Source organism: Jatropha curcas, chromosome 5 (assembly GCF_041381405.1).
Source record: "Jatropha curcas cultivar XTBG-Jc1 chromosome 5, XTBG_Jcur_1.0, whole genome shotgun sequence".
Lineage (NCBI taxonomy): Eukaryota > Viridiplantae > Streptophyta > Magnoliopsida > Malpighiales > Euphorbiaceae > Jatropha > Jatropha curcas.
The window spans coordinates 29,752,188-29,771,690 of NC_143155.1; the positions used below are offsets into that span (position 1 = coordinate 29,752,188).

At 35.4% G+C, this 19,503-nt stretch overlaps 5 protein-coding genes across 6 annotated transcripts; 4 read left to right on the forward strand and 1 right to left on the reverse strand.

Moving 5' to 3' along the window:
• The first annotated feature begins 1,340 nt into the window (after nucleotides 1-1,340).
• CRR4 (Pentatricopeptide repeat (PPR) superfamily protein) lies at nucleotides 1,341-3,477 on the forward strand. Its single transcript, XM_012228195.4, is given in 2 exon segments — nucleotides 1,341-3,323; nucleotides 3,325-3,477. Coding segments are annotated over 2 exon segments (1,902 nt in total). The 5' UTR covers nucleotides 1,341-1,445; the 3' UTR covers nucleotides 3,349-3,477.
• A 620-nt stretch (nucleotides 3,478-4,097) lies between these two features.
• On the reverse strand, nucleotides 4,098-7,641 carry LOC105643130 (Leucine-rich repeat protein kinase family protein). The gene is made up of 4 exons (XM_012228196.4): nucleotides 7,092-7,641; nucleotides 6,027-6,287; nucleotides 5,031-5,897; nucleotides 4,098-4,810 (listed from the first exon to the last, which is right to left on the reverse strand). The coding sequence occupies exons 1-4, from the start codon at nucleotides 7,501-7,503 to the stop codon at nucleotides 4,329-4,331; spliced, it is 2,022 nt and encodes a 673-aa protein (XP_012083586.1). The 5' UTR covers nucleotides 7,504-7,641; the 3' UTR covers nucleotides 4,098-4,328.
• Nucleotides 7,642-10,445: 2,804 nt separating this feature from the next.
• LOC105643131 (small ribosomal subunit protein uS15) lies at nucleotides 10,446-12,493 on the forward strand. Its single transcript, XM_012228197.4, has 5 exons — nucleotides 10,446-10,603; nucleotides 10,708-10,780; nucleotides 10,982-11,120; nucleotides 11,257-11,443; nucleotides 12,215-12,493. Exons 1-5 carry the CDS (start codon nucleotides 10,581-10,583, stop codon nucleotides 12,246-12,248), a joined length of 456 nt encoding a protein of 151 aa, XP_012083587.1. The 5' UTR covers nucleotides 10,446-10,580; the 3' UTR covers nucleotides 12,249-12,493.
• A 583-nt stretch (nucleotides 12,494-13,076) lies between these two features.
• Nucleotides 13,077-16,414, forward strand: EMB1067 (RNA 2'-phosphotransferase, Tpt1 / KptA family). Of its 2 annotated transcripts, none has more exons than XM_089721643.1 (8): nucleotides 13,077-13,352; nucleotides 13,463-13,558; nucleotides 14,138-14,280; nucleotides 14,544-14,635; nucleotides 15,190-15,244; nucleotides 15,349-15,471; nucleotides 15,890-15,946; nucleotides 16,066-16,414. In XM_089721643.1, the coding sequence occupies exons 1-8, from the start codon at nucleotides 13,165-13,167 to the stop codon at nucleotides 16,203-16,205; spliced, it is 894 nt and encodes a 297-aa protein (XP_089577769.1). In that variant the 5' UTR covers nucleotides 13,077-13,164; the 3' UTR covers nucleotides 16,206-16,414. The 2 variants fall into 2 exon arrangements, with proteins under 2 accessions (XP_089577769.1, XP_012083588.1); XM_012228198.3 differs by having other exon boundaries at nucleotides 13,078-13,352; nucleotides 14,138-14,285; nucleotides 14,546-14,635.
• Nucleotides 16,415-16,795: 381 nt separating this feature from the next.
• On the forward strand, nucleotides 16,796-19,451 carry LOC105643133 (polyphosphatidylinositol phosphatase). Its single transcript, XM_012228200.4, has 7 exons — nucleotides 16,796-17,203; nucleotides 17,307-17,429; nucleotides 17,611-17,828; nucleotides 18,017-18,160; nucleotides 18,460-18,677; nucleotides 18,850-19,108; nucleotides 19,224-19,451. The coding sequence occupies exons 1-7, from the start codon at nucleotides 17,086-17,088 to the stop codon at nucleotides 19,350-19,352; spliced, it is 1,209 nt and encodes a 402-aa protein (XP_012083590.1). The 5' UTR covers nucleotides 16,796-17,085; the 3' UTR covers nucleotides 19,353-19,451.
• Nucleotides 19,452-19,503: the final 52 nt, after the last annotated feature.

Sequence of the window (19,503 nt, forward strand, 5' to 3'; positions counted from 1 at the left end):
GACTTTGTTCAAGTCAATGGCTTCCTACTTGCAGTAAAATAATTTTATTTCAACCAAACCCAACAACTAATTTAAGCAAATTTTTTCCTAGATTGATACCAATCTAAGTTATCCTGTAAAATACTATTTTGCTAAATAAATTTATAAACTGAGTGATTTTTTTTATCGGGAGCCGTAGAGTCTTTTATATATATCAGATATAGTTTAATGAGTCATTTTATTTATGTGAAGATCTCCAATTCGAATTTTCTCGACCATTTAAGTTCGAAAGAACTTGAATCCGAAATCTTATACTCCTCACATTAATGATCAGAAAACTAATAGTTATATATATATATATATATATATATATATATATATATTATAACACTTTGTGCAATAGATACGTAGCAAGCACATGCAAGTCATTAGTCATACCTTAACTATAATATCTAAATTAATACCGACAGTTACTAAAAAATATATAGTTGATAAATTTTAATTAATTAGAAACTCAAAAACATAAAAATATGTATACGGATGAAAATCAAACATCAAACCCATGTTCTTTTAATTATTTATTTTGCATTTTTTTCCAAACTATATATTAATTATTCACCTGATAAAATTAATTTAGTACGATATAGGACATGTTGGTTGAAGTATTAATTATTTAACTATGTATAGACTAAATTTGTATTGTATGATGCATCTTATTGAAGTCGTACCATGTTCTTGATTCATAGAATAATAATTATTTTATGGCATTTTAACGATACTATTTGTTTTTTTCTTAAAAGACAGAACACAGATTTAATTAGTTGTTATGATACATCAACTAATGCTAATTAATTTCAGTAAGTAATTGTCTTCATTGATAGTCCAAAATATATACTTCATGCTTCAATAATTAAATAATTTGTAAGCTTTTAGTTTAATTTAACCACATTAAACCGCAGTTAATCACACACACCAACCATTATAAGGTTAGATATGTGGTGTGTCCAACTCGAATCGAGCCTTTTTAAAAATTCAAGGCATGATACCAAGTGTAATCAATGGAAACCATGTATCTCTCTATATGAATAGAAATGATTAGTTTAAGAAGAGGGATAACCAATCTGAGTTGGTTTGAATAGAAATGATTCGAATTCTTTAAGAAGAGGGATGAGTCTGGGCCCAAGATTAGTTTAAGATCTGACTATAAGCCACAGCCTCGGAACTCTAAGTCTGGGCCTTAGATAGGCCCAACGATGTTGCAATCTGGGCCGGTTAAATTCTGTCGTGACGCGTGGATTAGACGTTAGAACCCCGTTACAGCGAACCCTATCTTTTTTGTTTTTTTCTTTTTGAACTGATCAAATATCTCTTGCTATAGTTCTCCAATGCAAAGTGAGATTTTTTTTTTTTTTTTTTTCGAGGTAAGATACATTTAGGAACTGCGGCTTTAAGAAGCAGTTGAATTTATGGTTATCTTTACCAATTCATATCAACAGCCATGGAACTCACCGCTCTCGACTCTAGTTTTCTTCCAAAAATGCAAGACTTTAAACGATATAAATCAACTCCATTCGAGAATGATAACCACTGGATTTATCAAAAACACTTGTTTAACTACTAAAATCATACTCTCACTCTCTTCTTCACCACAATCTCCACTTAGAGAATTTGCTCGCTACATCTTCTTTACTCATCATGCTCTCCTGGTTGATACAAAAGAAGAGGACCCTTTTCTCTGGAATGCTATAATCAAAACGTATTCTCATGGAGATGACCCAATACAAGCTCTTTCCATTTTCTCTTTGATGCTTGAGAATGGGATTTCTGTGGATAAGTATTCATTGTCTTTGGTTTTGAAAGCTTGTGCTCGTTTGGGTTTGGTTAGGGAAGGACTGCAGATCCATGGTCTGTTGAGGAAAATGGAATTCGGGTCGGATGTGTTCTTGCAAAATTGTTTGATGACTCTATATTTGCGATGCTGGTGCCTTGAACACGCACGTCAAGTATTTGATACAATGCCAAGGAAGGACACAGTTTCTTATAATTCAATGATAGATGGTTATGTCAAACGTGGTAAAATTGATCTAGCACGTGGGTTGTTTGAGCTTATGCCCACAGAAGAGAGGAATTTGATATCTTGGAATTCTTTAATCAGCGGGTATATGCAGTCAGGGAATGGACTTCAGCTTGCTTGGGAGTTGTTTGAGAAAATGCCTAAAAGAGACCTGATTTCATGGAATTCAATGATTGATGGGTGCGCAAAATGTGGAAGGATGGATGATGCTCAGGCTTTGTTTGATAGGATGCCAGAAAGGGATATGGTTAGCTGGGCTAACATGATTGATGGATATGCAAAACTAGGCCATGTGAATATTGGTAGGCGTTTTTTTGATGACATGCCTGAAAAAGATGTTGTTGTGTGTAATGTCATGATGAATGGTTATTTGCAGAATGGTTATTATATGGAGGCTTTAGATATATTCTATGCTTTGCAAAGAGAGAGCAAGTTGTCTCCTGATAATGCCACATTGTTGATTGCTCTTACTGCGATTGCTCAATTGGGGCATATTGAAAAAGGGGTAGCAATACATTGCTATCTAAAGGAAAATGGGTTTTCTCTGGAGGAGAAACTTGGTGTTGCCCTGATTAACATGTATTCTAAATGTGGCAGCATAGATAATGCCATGTTGGTCTTTGAGGGTATAAAAGAAAAAACTGTAGATCATTGCAATGCTATGATTAGTGGGTTGGCCATTCATGGCTTGGGAGAATTAGCTTTTGATTTACTCATGGAGATGGAGAGGATGAGGATCAAACCAGATGATATAACGTTTATCGGATTGTTAAATGCCTTTGGCCATGCTGGCTTGCTGAAAGAAGGTATGATCTGTTTTGAGCTTATGAGAAGAGTTTACAAAGTGGAGCCAAAACTGCAACACTATGGATGCATGGTTGACATCCTCAGCCGAACAGGGCACATTGAAGAAGCCAGAAAATTTGTGGACGAAATGCCAATCGAACCGAACGATGTAATTTGGAGGACTTTGGCTAGCGCTTGCAAAGCACATGCAAGCTTTGGCATTGGAGAGTCACTGGCGAAGCATCTAGTTAAGCTAGACTGTTCTAGTTCGAGCTCTTACGTGCTTTTATCTAATATATATGCTGGTCTTCATATGTGGAATGAAGTTAGTAGGGTTCGGAAAATGATGAAAGAAAGAAACTTGAAGAAAATTCCCGGTTGCAGTTGGATTGAATTAGAAGGTAATGTTCATGAATTCTCTGTTCAAGATAAGTCACATCCTCAAGTTAAGGAGATCTATTCCTTGCTGAATAGTGTTTCTTCTACCTAACTCACAGGTCACCTATTAGCATTGAAATTACAAAATGTTAAGCAATGTTAAAATGTATGAATGTATAGTTCATACTTTGTATTCTGTTTTTGTATATTTACATTATTGGCACTAAAGCTATCCTTTTGTTCTCCTTTTGTTCTCTGCATATACTTTACTCTGTTCACTAAAAGCTTATGATCAATAAAATATTGTATATATAATAATATATTCTGATTGGGCCCGTAACCGAAAAAACCTGTTGTTATGGTTCAGAGCATGAACCTAAGTACTCAAGGCCCAGAGTTATGAGGTGACGATTTTCAAACGTCATGACTGCAAGCCCTTTATCAGCCTAGGGGAAAATAGGTACATAAAATAATTTTGATTTTCTATTTTACTATTTAAACACTTTAACCTAGGGGAAGAAAAGGGAGAAAAAGAGAAGACAAAACGAAAAGAACAAGAGAGGTTCACAGGCCAAGCAAAAAGTAACAAATAATGCCAAAGATTCTGTCTCGAGAGCCTTTTTGCTGTTTAGCTAGATGTCACACGTGCTAAGTTAGGCAGTCTAGTCTAAATTCCAAGGCTAGGATGCATGAATTCCAATGGGTCATTTTGGTTAAAAGTTGAGGTTCGCTTTGCTGGGCGTTTTGCAGGCACCATTCTTCCATTTATTGGTTGGCCATTTCCGGCTACATAACAATTTCCAATGGGTCATTTTGCCATCCCTTAAAAGATTTTTTAGGCATTCAAAATCTTGAATTTCCAACCTTGGTAACCATAGACTTTGAACAGAATAACTATAAAGATCCTTGCCTAAATTTAGTTCATTACAACTGCCTGAAAATTAGTACAAACAATATAAACTCGACGTTTACAACTTCAGTCTTCATGAAAGGACAATGCAGTTAGATCAATATTAGAAACAAAGTTTCAATATCAGCTAGTTGTCAGTGATGATCAAAGGTCATGCCTCTTCACTTCTGAAAATTTTGGCAAAATGAACTGAATGTATGTTTAAGGAGCAATAGTAATTCCACTTAGTTCTTGCAACACAGTTTCTATGTTCGGCCTGTGATTAGGCGATTCATGAGTGCAAAGAAGAGCTAATCTCCCAAGTGTGGCTGCATCTAATTCTGAGTACTTTCCTTCAAGATTTGCATCAATAAAGTCTTCTACATTGCATGATTCCCCTGCGTGGCAAGTCAATGGTGTAACGTTATGTTTTCCACTGAGGAGTTGTAGTATAATCACACCAAATGCATAAACATCACTCTTTTCAGTGAAACGGCCAGTAGTTGTGTACTCAGGAGCCAGGTATCCCATGGCAGCACTAGCTTTTAGCATAGAGAAGATAATGTCATCTGCAAGAATTTTGTGCAGGCCTGAATATGAGAGTAATGGATTATATCGTCTATCAATGAACACTTTCTCAGCTGATATATTCTGGTGAAAAAGAGCAGGTTTATTTCCTCTATTCCCATGTAAATACCCAATACCTGGTTAGGAAGGAAAAATACTTCAGTCAGCTCAACAAGAAGATGATTATGTGTTTCATATTCACCACTTGACTATCATATTTCTCAGTTCAGCAATTCTGAACATTTAAAATGAATGCATCAACACTGAGAAACATCCTCAATAAAAAAAACAATGAAAGGAAAATGGCAACGACAATTTCTGTCACTTTAGTGGTGGAATCAAAGCTGCTATACTGACCTTTGGCAATACCATTTATGATAGATATTCTAGTGGACCATTCAAGAACTTTCCCAGTGCCCTCTTTTATGTCAAGATACAGCAACAGATTTCCGTTTGGGACAAAATCATAAATGAGAAAACACTCCCCCCTGCCTTTTGAGCAGCAAAAGCCTCTCAACCTCACCAGATTTTCATGTTTCAATGAGGTCAGAATCTTCAGCCCCTTCAAAAAGTCAGCTTCATCAGATTTGCAACTTGTTTTGGTGATGCACTTTACAACAACAACTGATCCATCTCTAAGGGTTCCCTTGTAGGTTGCTGAGAAATTACTCTTCCCCAACAAATTCACCTCAGAGAAGCACTGAGTTGCTCGTTCCACCTCTTCTAAATTGAACATGAAACTCTCTAGAAATTCCTGAGATAGCCCGTTTTTATTCTGGCCAACAGCCAAGGGATCCCAGCCATTGGAATACTCTAGGCTGATAAGTGGAGAGACATTCTTCCTGTAAACCTCCTTGACCTGCTCAGTACTAAGCCGGCCATCTGAAATGTCTAAAGCACTTCCAATCTTCTGTTTTTGCCGACGGTACCATGAGAATGTGAATAGTCCAGTGCCTGTTAATACAATGAATACTCCAATTATACCAAATACTACACCATATTGTGAGTTCTTGGACGAACTCAAACAGTGAGTTTGGCTGCAATTAGAAGGTATGTTTGCAGATTCCGGGATATCCTTTTGCAGAGTACCATTAGGTTTGAAAGGTTCAGGCCTATTCGCATTGAGTTGACCAGAAGCTGTACATGTTTGCAAGTTAGCAAACCCATCTCCACATAACTCAGGGTTGTTGGTATATTGGAATCCACTACTCAGCCTCTTCAGAGCTTCATTTTTCATCACCAAGGAAATAAAAGAAGTAAAGTTAAATCTCAATTCCATCTCAGCTGAAATCAGTATAGACATAAAAGAAAGCAGATGCAAGGATAATTTCATAATTCGGGAAAGCATATTACCTGGAGGTACATTCCCAGAGAGACTGTTGTTACGAATGTCTAGGGCTTGTAGCATAGGAGCATCAGCTAATTTTACTGGTATTGAACCAAAAAGGCCATTAAAGCTCAAATCCAGCCTTGTCAACAACCCCAAATCCCCCAAGCTTGCAGGAATTGCACTAGTAAGCTGGTTATATTGTAGAGCAAGGACATTAAGTTTCTTTAGAGATCCAAGTTGCGTTGGTATACTCCCAGTCAACTTATTGTAACACAGCTGCAAAACTGCAAACAAGAGATCCATACTGATGTCTAGTAAAAGTTCCCCATTGCAGTTACTAAAATATTAAACATGATAAGTTGCTTAGTGGGTGAGCTCAATGATATAGGAAGTGAATCCCGTTGTCGGAACAAACAAAGGCACCAGCGTGCTTAGCTTAGAAGGATTGACCGAACGTTAAGCAACAAATAAAGCTGAAGTTGCAAATTAAAAAATAATATGAAATAAAAAGGAACTATTCAAGCAATAATGAGGAAACTATTCAAGTAATCATTCAGGTAGGAGTACTTTTACTCTTTGCCTTCAGCTATTAATATTTATTGAACAAAAGTAATAGATTACCAAGCATCTGCAATTAGTGCTAGAGCTTCATTCCATTCCATTCATTTAGAGAAGCATCGAAAAATAATCAATATTCTGGCTTTTCGAGATAAACAGTTCAATTTTTTAAATACCCAGTTCAAATATAGCCTAGGAAACTCAAACAGAAAAAGATCAATAACAGATTAACAAGATTAAACCAAGTTACAAAGAAAAAAGAATACTATACAAAATAGATGCCAATAAACCATGAAAAAACGTGTAATATATAAGACTGAAACTGTTTAAATGAAAAAGTTTCATCCTTTTTGGCTTTTACATGAACTATTAAACCCAAATGCAGCAACTGAAAGAGAGCAGAAAAATTGACCATATGTCTCACGCAGAGATACAAATGGCAATAACTAATAAGGGAAGAACCAGAACAGAAAATTTCAACAAAATTTAAGAAAGCCAAGCACTAACGTCACAAAAACTTAAAAACGGACCTTGAAGATTAGACATGTTGCCAATCTGATGTGGAATCTGCCCAGACAGATTATTGACATTGAGATACAAATCACTCAGTTGACTAAGCTGAGCAATCTCTTTGGGAATATCTCCAGTCAGTGCATTGAAATGCAGATACAAACCAGTCAAGCTCTTAAGCCCACCTAAAGCCGCAGGTATCCGACCGGACAGACCCTTCCCCTGGAGAGAAATATTAGCCACACGTCCTTCCTCATTGCAAGCCACGCCCTCAAAAGACCCACCACAAGGGTCTGCGTTATGCTGCCAGGAGGTCAAGAACCGGTTTTGTGGGTCGAGGGAGGCCTTGATTTGCATGAGGAGTTCGAGTTCTGCAGCCCAAGAAAATGTTGGTGAGAGAAAGAGGAAGAGATAGAAAAGGAGACGATGCATGTTTGGGTAGGAAGAAAATGAGATGGAAAGTGTGGGAAAATGTGTGGGCTTTTGAAGTTAAAAAGGATTGGATTCGAATCTTTAGTTCAGTCGCGACTGTGTAGAGTGGAAATAAATGGTCGCCAAGTACATACACTCTTTCTGCACTTCTTTTATAGGCAAAATTTGAAAACGATAATGGGTCCCATTTTTCTGATGCGTGCTGACCGTTCGATGGACTTCCCTTCTTTGATATAGGGACAGGGGAAAAGCTCCAGTACAATCGGCTCCAGAGTAGATGCAACACCGTCATTTCTCTATTTCTGCAATAATTGTACGTAGACATGATGTAGGGTCCACTTTGGTATAGGTCCTGATCGTCAATTCCATAATTTGCCCAACTCAAACTCCGTCTGGATCTGGGTTGCTCCTTGCGTGGGTGGACTAACTTTAGGTACGGCTTAGAAAAATTCAAAAAATTTCTACAGCTTTGATGATGACTCCTACCAGAAAGATTCCTAATTCCTATAGTTAACAAAATATATAAGAAAAAAAATATAGAAACAATAAAGTCGTACCAAAATTCAGTTAGTAAAAAATTTACGGTTAATACTTTCTCAGTTCACTTTAACAACAATAATTTACTCTTTTCATAATAATTAAAAAAATAATTAAAATTCATTTATTTTCTAAAATTATAATATAGAATGTCTCATTTGCTCTTTTTAAAAGTAAATACTATAAAAATAAATGAAACATAATAAATGTAGGTAAAATTAGAAAAAAAATAATTAATATGATTTTAAATTTTTAAATGAATATTTAAAATAGAATAAGATAAAATATTTATTTATTGCTATTAAAGTATAACGAAATAAGTATTATTTTTAATATTATGATTAATAATATTATTTTTAATACTCAGATAAATATGATTTTAATAGTATGTTGATTGTCGGCGACCAAGGAGCCTTGAATAATTTTCAATTTTTAGTTTTAACATAATACGCATTCTGCCCCACAATTCCTTGATTTGAAATTTTTGGACATATTTCTTTTTGTTGTCTAAATTAATGAGGTACGATTGATGAAAAATGGAAACCCCTTTTCTTTTGTATAATGCACTGAACGACACCATCATAATTTCAATCATTTTTGCATTGACGTTAAGAATCTCTAGATTAAAATTTAAGCTTGTTTCATTTTTTGTTATTTCATTTTGTCTTTGCTTTGCATGCTTAAATCACAAATAAACATTTTATCACATGATAATTAGAACCCGACTCGAATCGAGGGATATATGACTGGGACTCGAACTTAGATCAGTATGAAGCTGTTTGAATCCACCTAAAACTAACCAACCATTAAAATACCAATATCTGTCATAAATAGTTCTCTGCGGAATTTTTTCAAACATGTGAGATGCGTAGATAGAGATATTGTAAATTATTGCATCGCTGAGGAGGTGCATGCTTAGTAACTCCCTTATTTAGCCATTAAGGTAGGTGTGGTGGCCCTATGTACCCTGAAGTGGTTGCACTCTTGATAATGGACCCATTCTTCATTCTTGAGACAGATGTGAACTTTAAATTCATGTTCTTCTGTCTCCAATTCTGATCTTGTGAAATCAAAACCATTATTCCAGAAAAATCTAAAGGACATATTTTATAGTTAATTTCACCAGCTGTCCATGATCACATGTAAAGCTGAAATTTCCCAAAAGTAAACCATTTTTGTTTCATTATAAGGCTTGATCACAAGTTAAGTTATTCCATTTTTTTAACTGCATAGATAGGACATATATAGCTGATAATGATAATTTAACAAATACCCATATACCAAATTTCCTTACCTACCATAGAAAACAACTTAAGGATTGACTGGTCATGATTGGATTTGTGACTCTAATGGGGAAAAAACGTTTCTTTTTGTTATGATTCAAAATCCAATTTAAAGAAAAAAAGAATTGATTGAAATGTCTCTTTTGTCTGAAGAAAACTGAACTACAGTCTCACAATCCTTGCTGGATTGCTCATTAATTTGCTTTTCTTAGAAAAGTATGCTGTATATGCATCTCCAATTTTCTCTATTTTTTACAGCTATACCTTTTGTTATTCTGGACCCTTTATGTGACTCTGTCTACACATTGCACATCCACTAGAGAGAAGATCCTCACATGGCAGGGCTGGTGGATTTTTATATTTGGATTTCTTTTCCACAAACAAAGACAAACTCCACTTTAAAATTTTGTACTATATTCCCAATTCTATGGACTACCATGAGGCAGAGATAAATTATCAGAGAAAGACCCACCTTTCTTCTTTTCACACTCCAAGCCTCTGCTTTCTTTTATGCTTGAGCACCTCAAAAATGTAAGTTTAGTTTACTTGGTAACAAGCATTTGTCCATTTAATAATTCTGCATTTCCCCTCCTCTGTTATTTGATTTTTATTCTTTTAGTTGGTTGAGCTGAAAAGGTTAGTGTATGCCAGTCAGAAGAAAAAGCTATAACACTTATGGAGGGTTTTGTGCTTTAATTTATTCACTCATTATTACACTTTTCCAAGCTCTTTCAAGTTTGAAAAGAGAATAATATCAAATGTTTTTGTTAAAAGCTGGCTGCAAATTTTCCTTTCTCATGCCTTTAGCCAAAAAGAAATATTAAAATTGCAAGTGAGAGCACTGCTTCTATCCCCACTTGTGTACTGTCCTGATGAAGCTATGAATTGACTTATCATACAGGGATTTCCATGATCCATGTCGATAAATGGGGCCTGAAAAAAAGTAGTGGGACAAAGAGATTTGGGCTGGGGTGAAAGCCCATTGTTTTTATGCTAGTGAACGAACCAGGCTTGTTATTAATTGGGCCATAGATCTAAGTTTAATCCAATTGATTTGATGGTTTGGTCCGTTTCGGACCGAACGTATGATAACTGTGGGCTGGATAGATACGAGAGCTCAAAACCCCAATGACATTGTGCCAAGGCGATTAAATAAAAGCAATAAAAACTATAAAAATGTCGTAGCTTCTAAAGTTAGGGTTTCTGAGATCAAGCTAAAGGAAGCGCAAGAGGCAGCAACTACCTCAGTCCGCCACCATGGGTCGCATGCACAGTCGAGGGTTTGTTCTTCATTCACCAAATTGCCTTGTAATTCCATGATTATCCTTTTGAAACTTAAAATGCCCATTTTGTTTATTTGATTTATCCGTCGTCTGTTTTACAGTAAGGGTATTTCAGCTTCCGCTTTGCCTTATAAGAGGACACCGCCCAGTTGGCTGAAGATATCTGCTCAGGATGTGAGTAACCTAACCTTAATAAATTTTCACTTATATTTTGATGTTCCTTTTCTGAGCATTTTAAATTTTATTTTTCTTTAGTGAATTGCAATAAAAATTGATTTTTGACATTCCAAATTGTAATTACCATTATCTTCTTCACTAGTATCTTTTGTTGCATTTTGGAATGTTTGTTGAGTTCGAGTGTGCTTGTGATTTCAGGTCGAGGATAACATCTGCAAATTTGCAAAGAAAGGCTTGACTCCATCTCAAATTGGTGTCATCCTTCGTGATTCTCATGGTATTGCCCAAGTGAGGAGTGTTACTGGTAACAAGATTTTGCGGATATTGAAGGCACATGGTAGATTTCTAATTTTATCTTTATTATTATTATTATTATTATTATTATTTTCCCAGTTTCAGCTACAGAATAATAGCTGATGGTCAATTTTGTTAGCTTATATTTTGCATCTATTGATTCTTTCATACTTTACTAGGGCTTGCTCCTGAAATACCTGAAGATTTGTACCACCTCATCAAGAAAGCAGTTGCCATTAGGAAACATTTGGAGAGGAACAGGAAGGATAAAGATTCCAAATTTAGGTTGATTTTGGTTGAGAGCAGGATCCACCGCCTAGCTCGCTATTACAAGAAGACAAAGAAGCTTCCACCAGTATGGAAATAGTGAGTATATGCCCCTCTCTCTCAAGCACTCTGAAATGAATATACATTCAGTTAATATTGAGCAATTATATGATCAGAAAAAGACTGCTTTTGCTTTTTCCTGCTGATTTTTGTTCTGTTGTTACATTACTGTATCTTAGGTAATGTCTCAAATATAACTTTAATTCTGTATGATAATTACTATATAATGTTTTATCATGTGTTATGCATCTTTATGGCAAAAGAGTTCACATTTAAATATGGTGAATGTATGATAAAAGTTGGTAAATGCTACTTAGGGTTACCTTCAGTTGTACTTGAAGGATATATCAATAAGCAATTATGTATAGTACTTTAAATGGAATGATTCATATCCATAAATCATAATTAAAGGTTCCAATGGCCTCTTTTTGCTGGATGCCCATTTTTTGTTGCTGTACTCCATTCACATTGGTTGGACATATTTGCTGTGATTCATTTGTATTATTTAATTCAGTTCTGACCAATGAGGGACTCAGCTGTTAATACCACTAAACCTCAGGCGTGTTTTAAGTATTTTATGCAAATATTTCTAAAATGTTGCATGTGAGTAAGTTGTTTCTCATGCCTGTCAAGTATGACTCAGTTTTGAGTTGATCATAATTATTCTACTCTCAGATTATCACCCACTTTTCTATAGTTGGTTTATCCCAGTATGTGCTTGTTTAATTGGAATTGTAAACTCCTCATTTAGTATATTAGTTTGTAGTCTGTCTCTTTGCTATAGTTCTAATCAAGTGACTATTTCTGCAGTGAATCAACTACTGCCAGCACCCTTGTGGCATAGTCAAGTATTTGCTTCTGGTTACTTGCCTGAAGTTGCTCCTGCATAAAGCTGGTCTCGGTTTTCCAATGTCAGTTGTTATTTCTTTTTAGTTAAGGACTTGTTCGCAGGTGTTTTAAGCAAAGATTCAAAGAGGTGACAAAAGGTCTTCATTTTATGTTTCAGATTGGTCTATCTTTTCTTGGCTTCTTTTCTAATTGTCCTAAACTAGAAATTCTTTTTCTAATTTTTCACTATTTAGGTTGAAACTCGCATGTGTGCCAGTTTTTGGTTTTGTCAAGATTTTAAGTTTGCTTAGATCGTGAATTTTTTCAGTGTCATTGCCAACATGCCTATTGCGTGAAAATTTCAGAGCTATAAAATTCACTGATGATTACGGGCGTCCCATGTACTATTCGTTGTTTGGCTTCAGTTGTTAGCCTTTGACGAATATGGCAATATGGCACGTTGACGTTTATCTTGATGCTGCTGAATCAGTAAAACACGGTTCATCACAAGAAAAGATAATTATATTGTAAAAATAGTTTAAAAATATACAATAATAAAAGAAATCGTAAATAACTAAATCAAGTGAAATGATGAACGCTTTATTTGAAGGAAATAAAACAATATCGATCGGGGTGAGACATAAGGATACCAAAAAATACTGGAATAAGTATGCTTTGGACAATCTGATCAAATAAAATAATCTGAAAGAACTTCGGCCCCCGATCTGAATTAAAAATACAATGGCCCAAAGGCAAAAGTCCAGCCCAGGATGTTTATATATCAATGACAAACCTATCAATACGTTTATATGTCAAATCCAGCCCAAGACGTTTGTTTTGGCGTACAAACGGCGTCTCCACAAATGGAGTGATTACTGCTATCCCATTAATACAAACGTCATAGCAACAAATATCTCACCATCTGGTTACAGATGTGGGCTTCTTCCAGTTCTTGCAGGTTTCGTCTTTTAAGCTGTTTCCGTACCTATCTAGCAACTAGCCATACCGGTGGTAGAGTGTCTTCTGTGTTCTTAATCCCTGGGTCTCCTGCCTGTAATTCTATAGACAAGGCAAAGAATACGAGCTCTTCTTTCTCTTGTTCTGCGCATTCCACTAGAAGGTATCTTCCATTTCCTTTCCTTTAATTGTTATTTATTTATTTTTAATTAATTAATTAATCTCTACAGCAGATGTAATTGCATTTTTTTTTTATTTCAATTTTTTGGCTAGTGGAAGAGGCTTGGAGATGAAAAACGATAGAGAAAGATCAAGAGGCCGAGGTGGTGGAGGCGGCAAAGATAAGATTGATGCTCTCGGCAGACTCTTGTAAGCATGCTTTAGTTTACAACGTTGTTTGTTATTTTAATTGTTTCTTTTTTTTTTTTCAATATTATTTAGTCTTCATTGTATTATGTGAAATTGGTGTTTGGAAGCTCAAATTGCTTTTCCGTTTCCCCCGTTCTTCTTTCCACTGCATGATTCAATATGCAGCTTTTATGGATTCTCCTTTAGCTTAGAAAATTATGTCTGTTCGATGTAGTTGATACAATTAATTGATGTCGGTATTTGTTGGAAAGTAAAGTCTCAACTAAAGTTCGCTGTGTCTCTGTTCAATATTGTGAAAAGCTTTACAAATGGGGAAAAAAGAGAGAGAAATTTCAAAATATAGTTGTTATCGACTTTGTTCTTATTCAAAATTGAGAAAGGTCTTAATTCCATCAGCATCGAAGTGTTAACATTGGAGAAACATTTTTGGAAAAAAATATTATCTTGCTGTTATTTCCTTCACACTTTTCTTTTATTTGAACTAAAAGATAAATAAAGAACCTTCATGCTGTTGGTCTTAACATTTTTTTCTTTGTGAAGCTTGAGATGGACAATCACATTTTTTTTTTCTATTTTCAGGACACGTGTTTTGCGTCATATGGCTTCTGAGTTAAGCTTGAATATGCGGAGTGATGGATATGTGAAAGTTCAAGATTTACTAAAGTTGAATATGAAAACATTTGCCGATATTCCATTAAGAGCACATACAGTTGATGACATTAAGGAAGTTTGTTCTGAAAATAAGTTTCCCTAATTATCTTTGTATCTTTATCATCATTTTTGAAGTACTTGCCGGATATGTACTGAGTAATAGTCTAGAACTTAATACCTTAAGTCTTCAATGTTTTATTATAATATCAAACTGTATAGACTGTTTGTTTCATCCTCAAAGGTTAATGTAATGAAATTTGATGCTTCTCTTATGGTTGGTTTTGTCTTGCATAACATCGCCTGGATTTTCATTTTTTTATGTTTTGGAAATTCCAGGCTGTCAGAAAGGATAACAAGCAGCGGTTCAGCCTTTTAGAGGAAAATGGGGAGCTTTTGATACGTGCAAACCAAGGCCACACAATAAAAGTAATAAATCCTATCCTTATAAAATGGGAATGTCTTTTTATTTGCTTGAACATATCATATGTTTATCCTAGTGCTGAACTATCTGGAATTCATTATGTTTAGGCATTCATAAGTATGCTTAGTAATATATTCACCATAATACTATAACAAATTTAGTTAATATGCATATGAATTCTTTGGACTGTCATAATTTCCTTGGAGCACTGGAGGGTAAATCTAAGTAGTCCAACTAGGTTAATTTGAATGTAGATGTATAAATGAGAGTCAACCTATAGCTTTATGGTAATGGAATTTGGTTGAATAGATTATATTTATGCTTAACTTTTACTTGTGATGTTTAAAAAATATATATATATACTGAATTGACTTGTTGATGTAGTTATTTTTCCAATGCTCATCAAGTGGGTTTCACCTATTATTTAACATTTTCACTGTCTTGTGAAGCGTTAGTGCACTAAATTGTGCATAAACATATTGCCTCCTCACAAACCCCCATGTCAGTGAGTTTGATTTAGAGAATTAATTTGATTGCATGGGTTTTCTTATGTATCCAGGCAGTTGAATCTGAGAGTTTGCTAAAGCCAATCCTTTCAGCTGATGAAGTTCCTGGTAAAGCCAGATATTATAAACCAATACCTTTCCTTTTCCTCTTCTTTTTATTTCTGTAGATTTAACTAATTGTATTCCTCACTGTTCTTCTCCTGCAATTGTAGTGTGTGTACATGGAACCTACAAGAAGAATGTGGAATCCATATTGAATTCTGGCTTAAAGCGCATGCAAAGATTGCATGTTCACTTCTCATGCGGCTTGCCAACTGATGGTGAAGTGATTAGTGGTAAGATATCCGAGTAATATTGTTATTTTGGAGAGTTTCTTTCATTGTTTTTCTTTTCACCAATTTGCTATTCATCTATTTTAGACATATTCCTTGTGTGTGGATATTAAGAAAGAAATCAATTGGGTATAAAATCTGCTGAGGATGAGCTTCCTTAAAATTTCATAAATCTTGGAGAAACTTGGTGGAACCATCACTAGATGTTCATTTACTGTCCGATTCACGAGTTGGTGGATGCTAGGGCATATTTGCAGGTTAAGTAGAATGGTTTTAAATAAGGGAAAAGGGAACTAATATTTTGATAGGCATAGGAATATGCTTTAATCATCTCCATCAAAGCTGCTTATTCAATCCATGAATCATTTCTAACATAGTAAGATTGTATATTCTGGTGATTTACTTGATTATCTTCTTTCAGGTATGAGGAGGGACGTTAATGTTTTGGTATATCTTAACGTCAAAAAGGCTCTAGAAGGTAAAATATCTCAACTTCTCACCCTCCTATTACAATCTGAATATTTCATTTGATTTGCTAATCACATGGATGAAGACTGATAAAGTAAACCTCTTTTTTCTTTGTTTGGTTGATTTTAGAGGGAATGAAGCTTTACATATCAGACAATAGGGTGATACTGACTGAAGGTTTCGATGGTGTGGTGCCTGTAAAATACTTTGAGAAGATTGAATCATGGCCAGAGAGAAGACCTATTCCTTTTCAAACAGGAAGTGAGTGAGATTGAATAGCCATCTTTCTTGACCCAGGAGAGGTCTGTTTAAAACTGGTTATTTGGTTTTGTAATTTTTGTATCATGACATGCTAACTTGGTGCGTGTGCAATTAGCATGAATGAGAGGCTCGTCAAGATGAACTAGTTATTTCATAATTGCGAATAATGTCCAATTAATACATAAAAATATGCCATCTGATACATATTCCTCGTCAACGGGTCGCAACGTGTGTTTTTTTATTTGACCGATAAAAAAGAAAAAAGAAACCTTTTACCTTATCCAATGTGATTGTTACCCCACATTTGACATTCTGATTTACATATTGTTACTGCTTAACCGTTGGTTAATTTGATGGCCAAGCCGTTATTGGCCGCTGGTAAAAGAAAAAAAAGTTTCCTATTATTACGTAATGAATAGACTATTTGCTGTGGAAACGAAACGACTTGTCGTTAAGTCAATTTTGAAAGTTCTCGTTTGATTCTTAATAATTCAAACCCACGAGATGAGAATGTAATTTTTAATAGTATAAATCCATGAGATGAGAATGTAGACGAGACAGGCGTTTATATACGCTTACAGTGATAACCACATATTTTTCAGACGACAGGTCGTTAGTATTATCGAAAATTAGAAGACTAGAGTAGCCCGAGTAGCCCTGTCCAAACGTCCGTCAGATTTGGACTGAAAACTGAAAAGCACCATCAGATCTGCAATTTTCGTCTCAGCCCTGCCCTTTACTAGCTCATCTGTATCGTTCTTGGAGGGGATTCTTCACTCCTTTCTCTTTTGCTATTTGCAGCGATTTATATTGGACTGCGATTGTTTTTCTGGCTTGGTATAAAAATCATATTAGAATTATTTCCAGTTCGCCGAAAGAATTTCTTTTATGTATTGGTTTTGGTCACTGAGCTCTAAGATCCGTAGAAAGATCAATTCATGCAGTGGATGGCGTCGTTTCCTCCTTTGTTTCTCCCTGCTGCTTATCATTTTTCATCTCTTCTCTGGTAAAATCCCTTTTCTACTTGTCATAATTTGATGCTAATGATTTATTCCTTTATTTTTTGGTTACTTGAAGTAAAGTATTGCTGCATTCTTTTTCTTACCCAGTTCTCGAATTACGTAACAACTCAGCTATACAAGGTTCCCAGAAGAAACGAAATAACAAGTCTGATCATCTGGTTCTTGGTCCGGCTGCTGGCCAAGGCTTGCCTAATCGATTGCAATGCCAAGGTTTCTTTTAGTTTCCTTGTTATCTGTTATTTTTTTTCTGCTGCCCCCGAAAGATTTGCACTTGTAATTTCCATCTCTTGGATTTTATATCGTTTCAGTACACTTACTTAGTTGCTCTGCATTTGAAACACTCTCCTGCATCTGGGTACTTATATGTGATTTATGTTTTCTTGTGGCCCAGGTTCCAGAGCTCTCAACAAGACCCATTTGCTAAATCCTTCCAGTGCTTCCAATGTCGGAGAAAGCGTTGCCTTTGTTACTGTCTTTACCATTTACAATACGTCATTGGATTCTCATGCTGACAGTAGATCATCAAATTTGGTTACTGTTGGGAATGTTTCCTACAGTAAGACACAGAGGTCAATGGCCATTTTGAATATCTTTATCAATTTTATTCAGGTAATTTTTCATGTGGAACATCATTTATAAGAAATCATGAACAGAATACATTAAATTGCTTGTAAGAATTTGAATTTTAATATATGATAGGTCTATCTAGATTTTGTTGCCAATAAATTTATAACATTTGTTATGTTGTTTGGCTTTAGTATAATTCAGTTTAATGTATGATCACATCTGTTTAATAGGTGACGATGCCTCGAAGCAGTGTTATCATTCTAACTGATCCAGAATCTGATCTCTCACTGCAGAGAGATAAAGTCTCTTTGTATCCCATCGAGGGTGAATATTCTCGAGACAAGTTGATGCTTCAAAGAATCAGATCTTACATTGTAAGAGAACATCGCATTGATATATAGGTAGAACATTTCTGTTTTTGATTAGTTGCTTTGTTTCCTTAGGCATATTTCATGAACCAGTTTTTTCTTTTCGTTTTTATCATGTCCCCACTAGACCAACTAGCCTGAATTGAGATCCATTGCATTTTTTTTAAAAAAAAGTTTCCATCTGAAAATAAGCTTCTGTTGCAATTTTCTATTAATTGTCAACCTATTCCAAGTTATGTATAATTGTTATAGAATTGCATATCTTCTTTTAACCTCAGTTGCTCATTTCTGTGTTGCCTATATAGACTTTTCTAAACACAAGGCTCAACGGACTTGCACAGCATCCGCAGCATAAAAATCATTACATTTTCACCGACTCAGATATAGCAGTGGTTGATGACTTAAAACACATTTTTCACAAATTCCCTAATTTTCATCTGGCCCTCACCTTCCGGAACAACAAGGATCAACCTTTAAATTCTGGATTTATAGCAGTAAGAGGGACCCCTGAGTCGATTTTAAGGTACATAATCTTTGTTTGAAACTGCTCCTTGATTGTTTGTCTATTGTGTTTAATAATAGAAGGGTATTCTTTAATGTTTGGGCTGCCAGAATTTTCTAGACTCTCTGGTCTTGCAGTCACATGGATTGATTAGGGACGGACTTGAATTGACTATTTTAGAACTTGGCTACAGGGCAAAGATCTTTCTTGAAGAAGTACTAGAAGTATACACTTCAAAATATATGAATGCTTCTCGAATGCTTGGGGATCAGTTAGCTCTTGCTTGGATTATAAAATCACACCCTAGTTTTGATTTACGGAGATTTAGGAAAGCACAGGCTTTTGTAGAAGAAGTTGGTGGTGCATCAGTGCTATTTCTGCCATGTGCTACCTATAATTGGACACCACCTGAGGGTGCTGGGCAATTTCGAGGAATGCCCTTAGATGTTAAGGTATACTAGTAATAGTCAAAAAAACTTCTCATGATGTTCTTTCTGGGTTTCAAAATCGTTCCATTAACTGGCCTCGATTTTCAGTTTGTAACTTACTTTATTTCCGTGTATGCAGGTTGTGCATTTTAAGGGATCAAGAAAACGCTTAATGCTAGAGTCTTGGAACTTCTTCAGTTCTACTTCTGACATTTCTGATATGTTGTGCCTTATTTTAACGAGTGGGAGAACTAAATATGATTTTTGAGTTATAATATAGGTTTGGCTTGCCTCTAGACCATAAGTGAGTTTTGTAAACTGCCGATTTTCTTGAAAAGAACAGCAAGGAAAATTTTGGTTTTGTGCATCATGTCATATTATTAATTGGCTTTGCTTGCTGGGTATCTGACGCTCCAGCT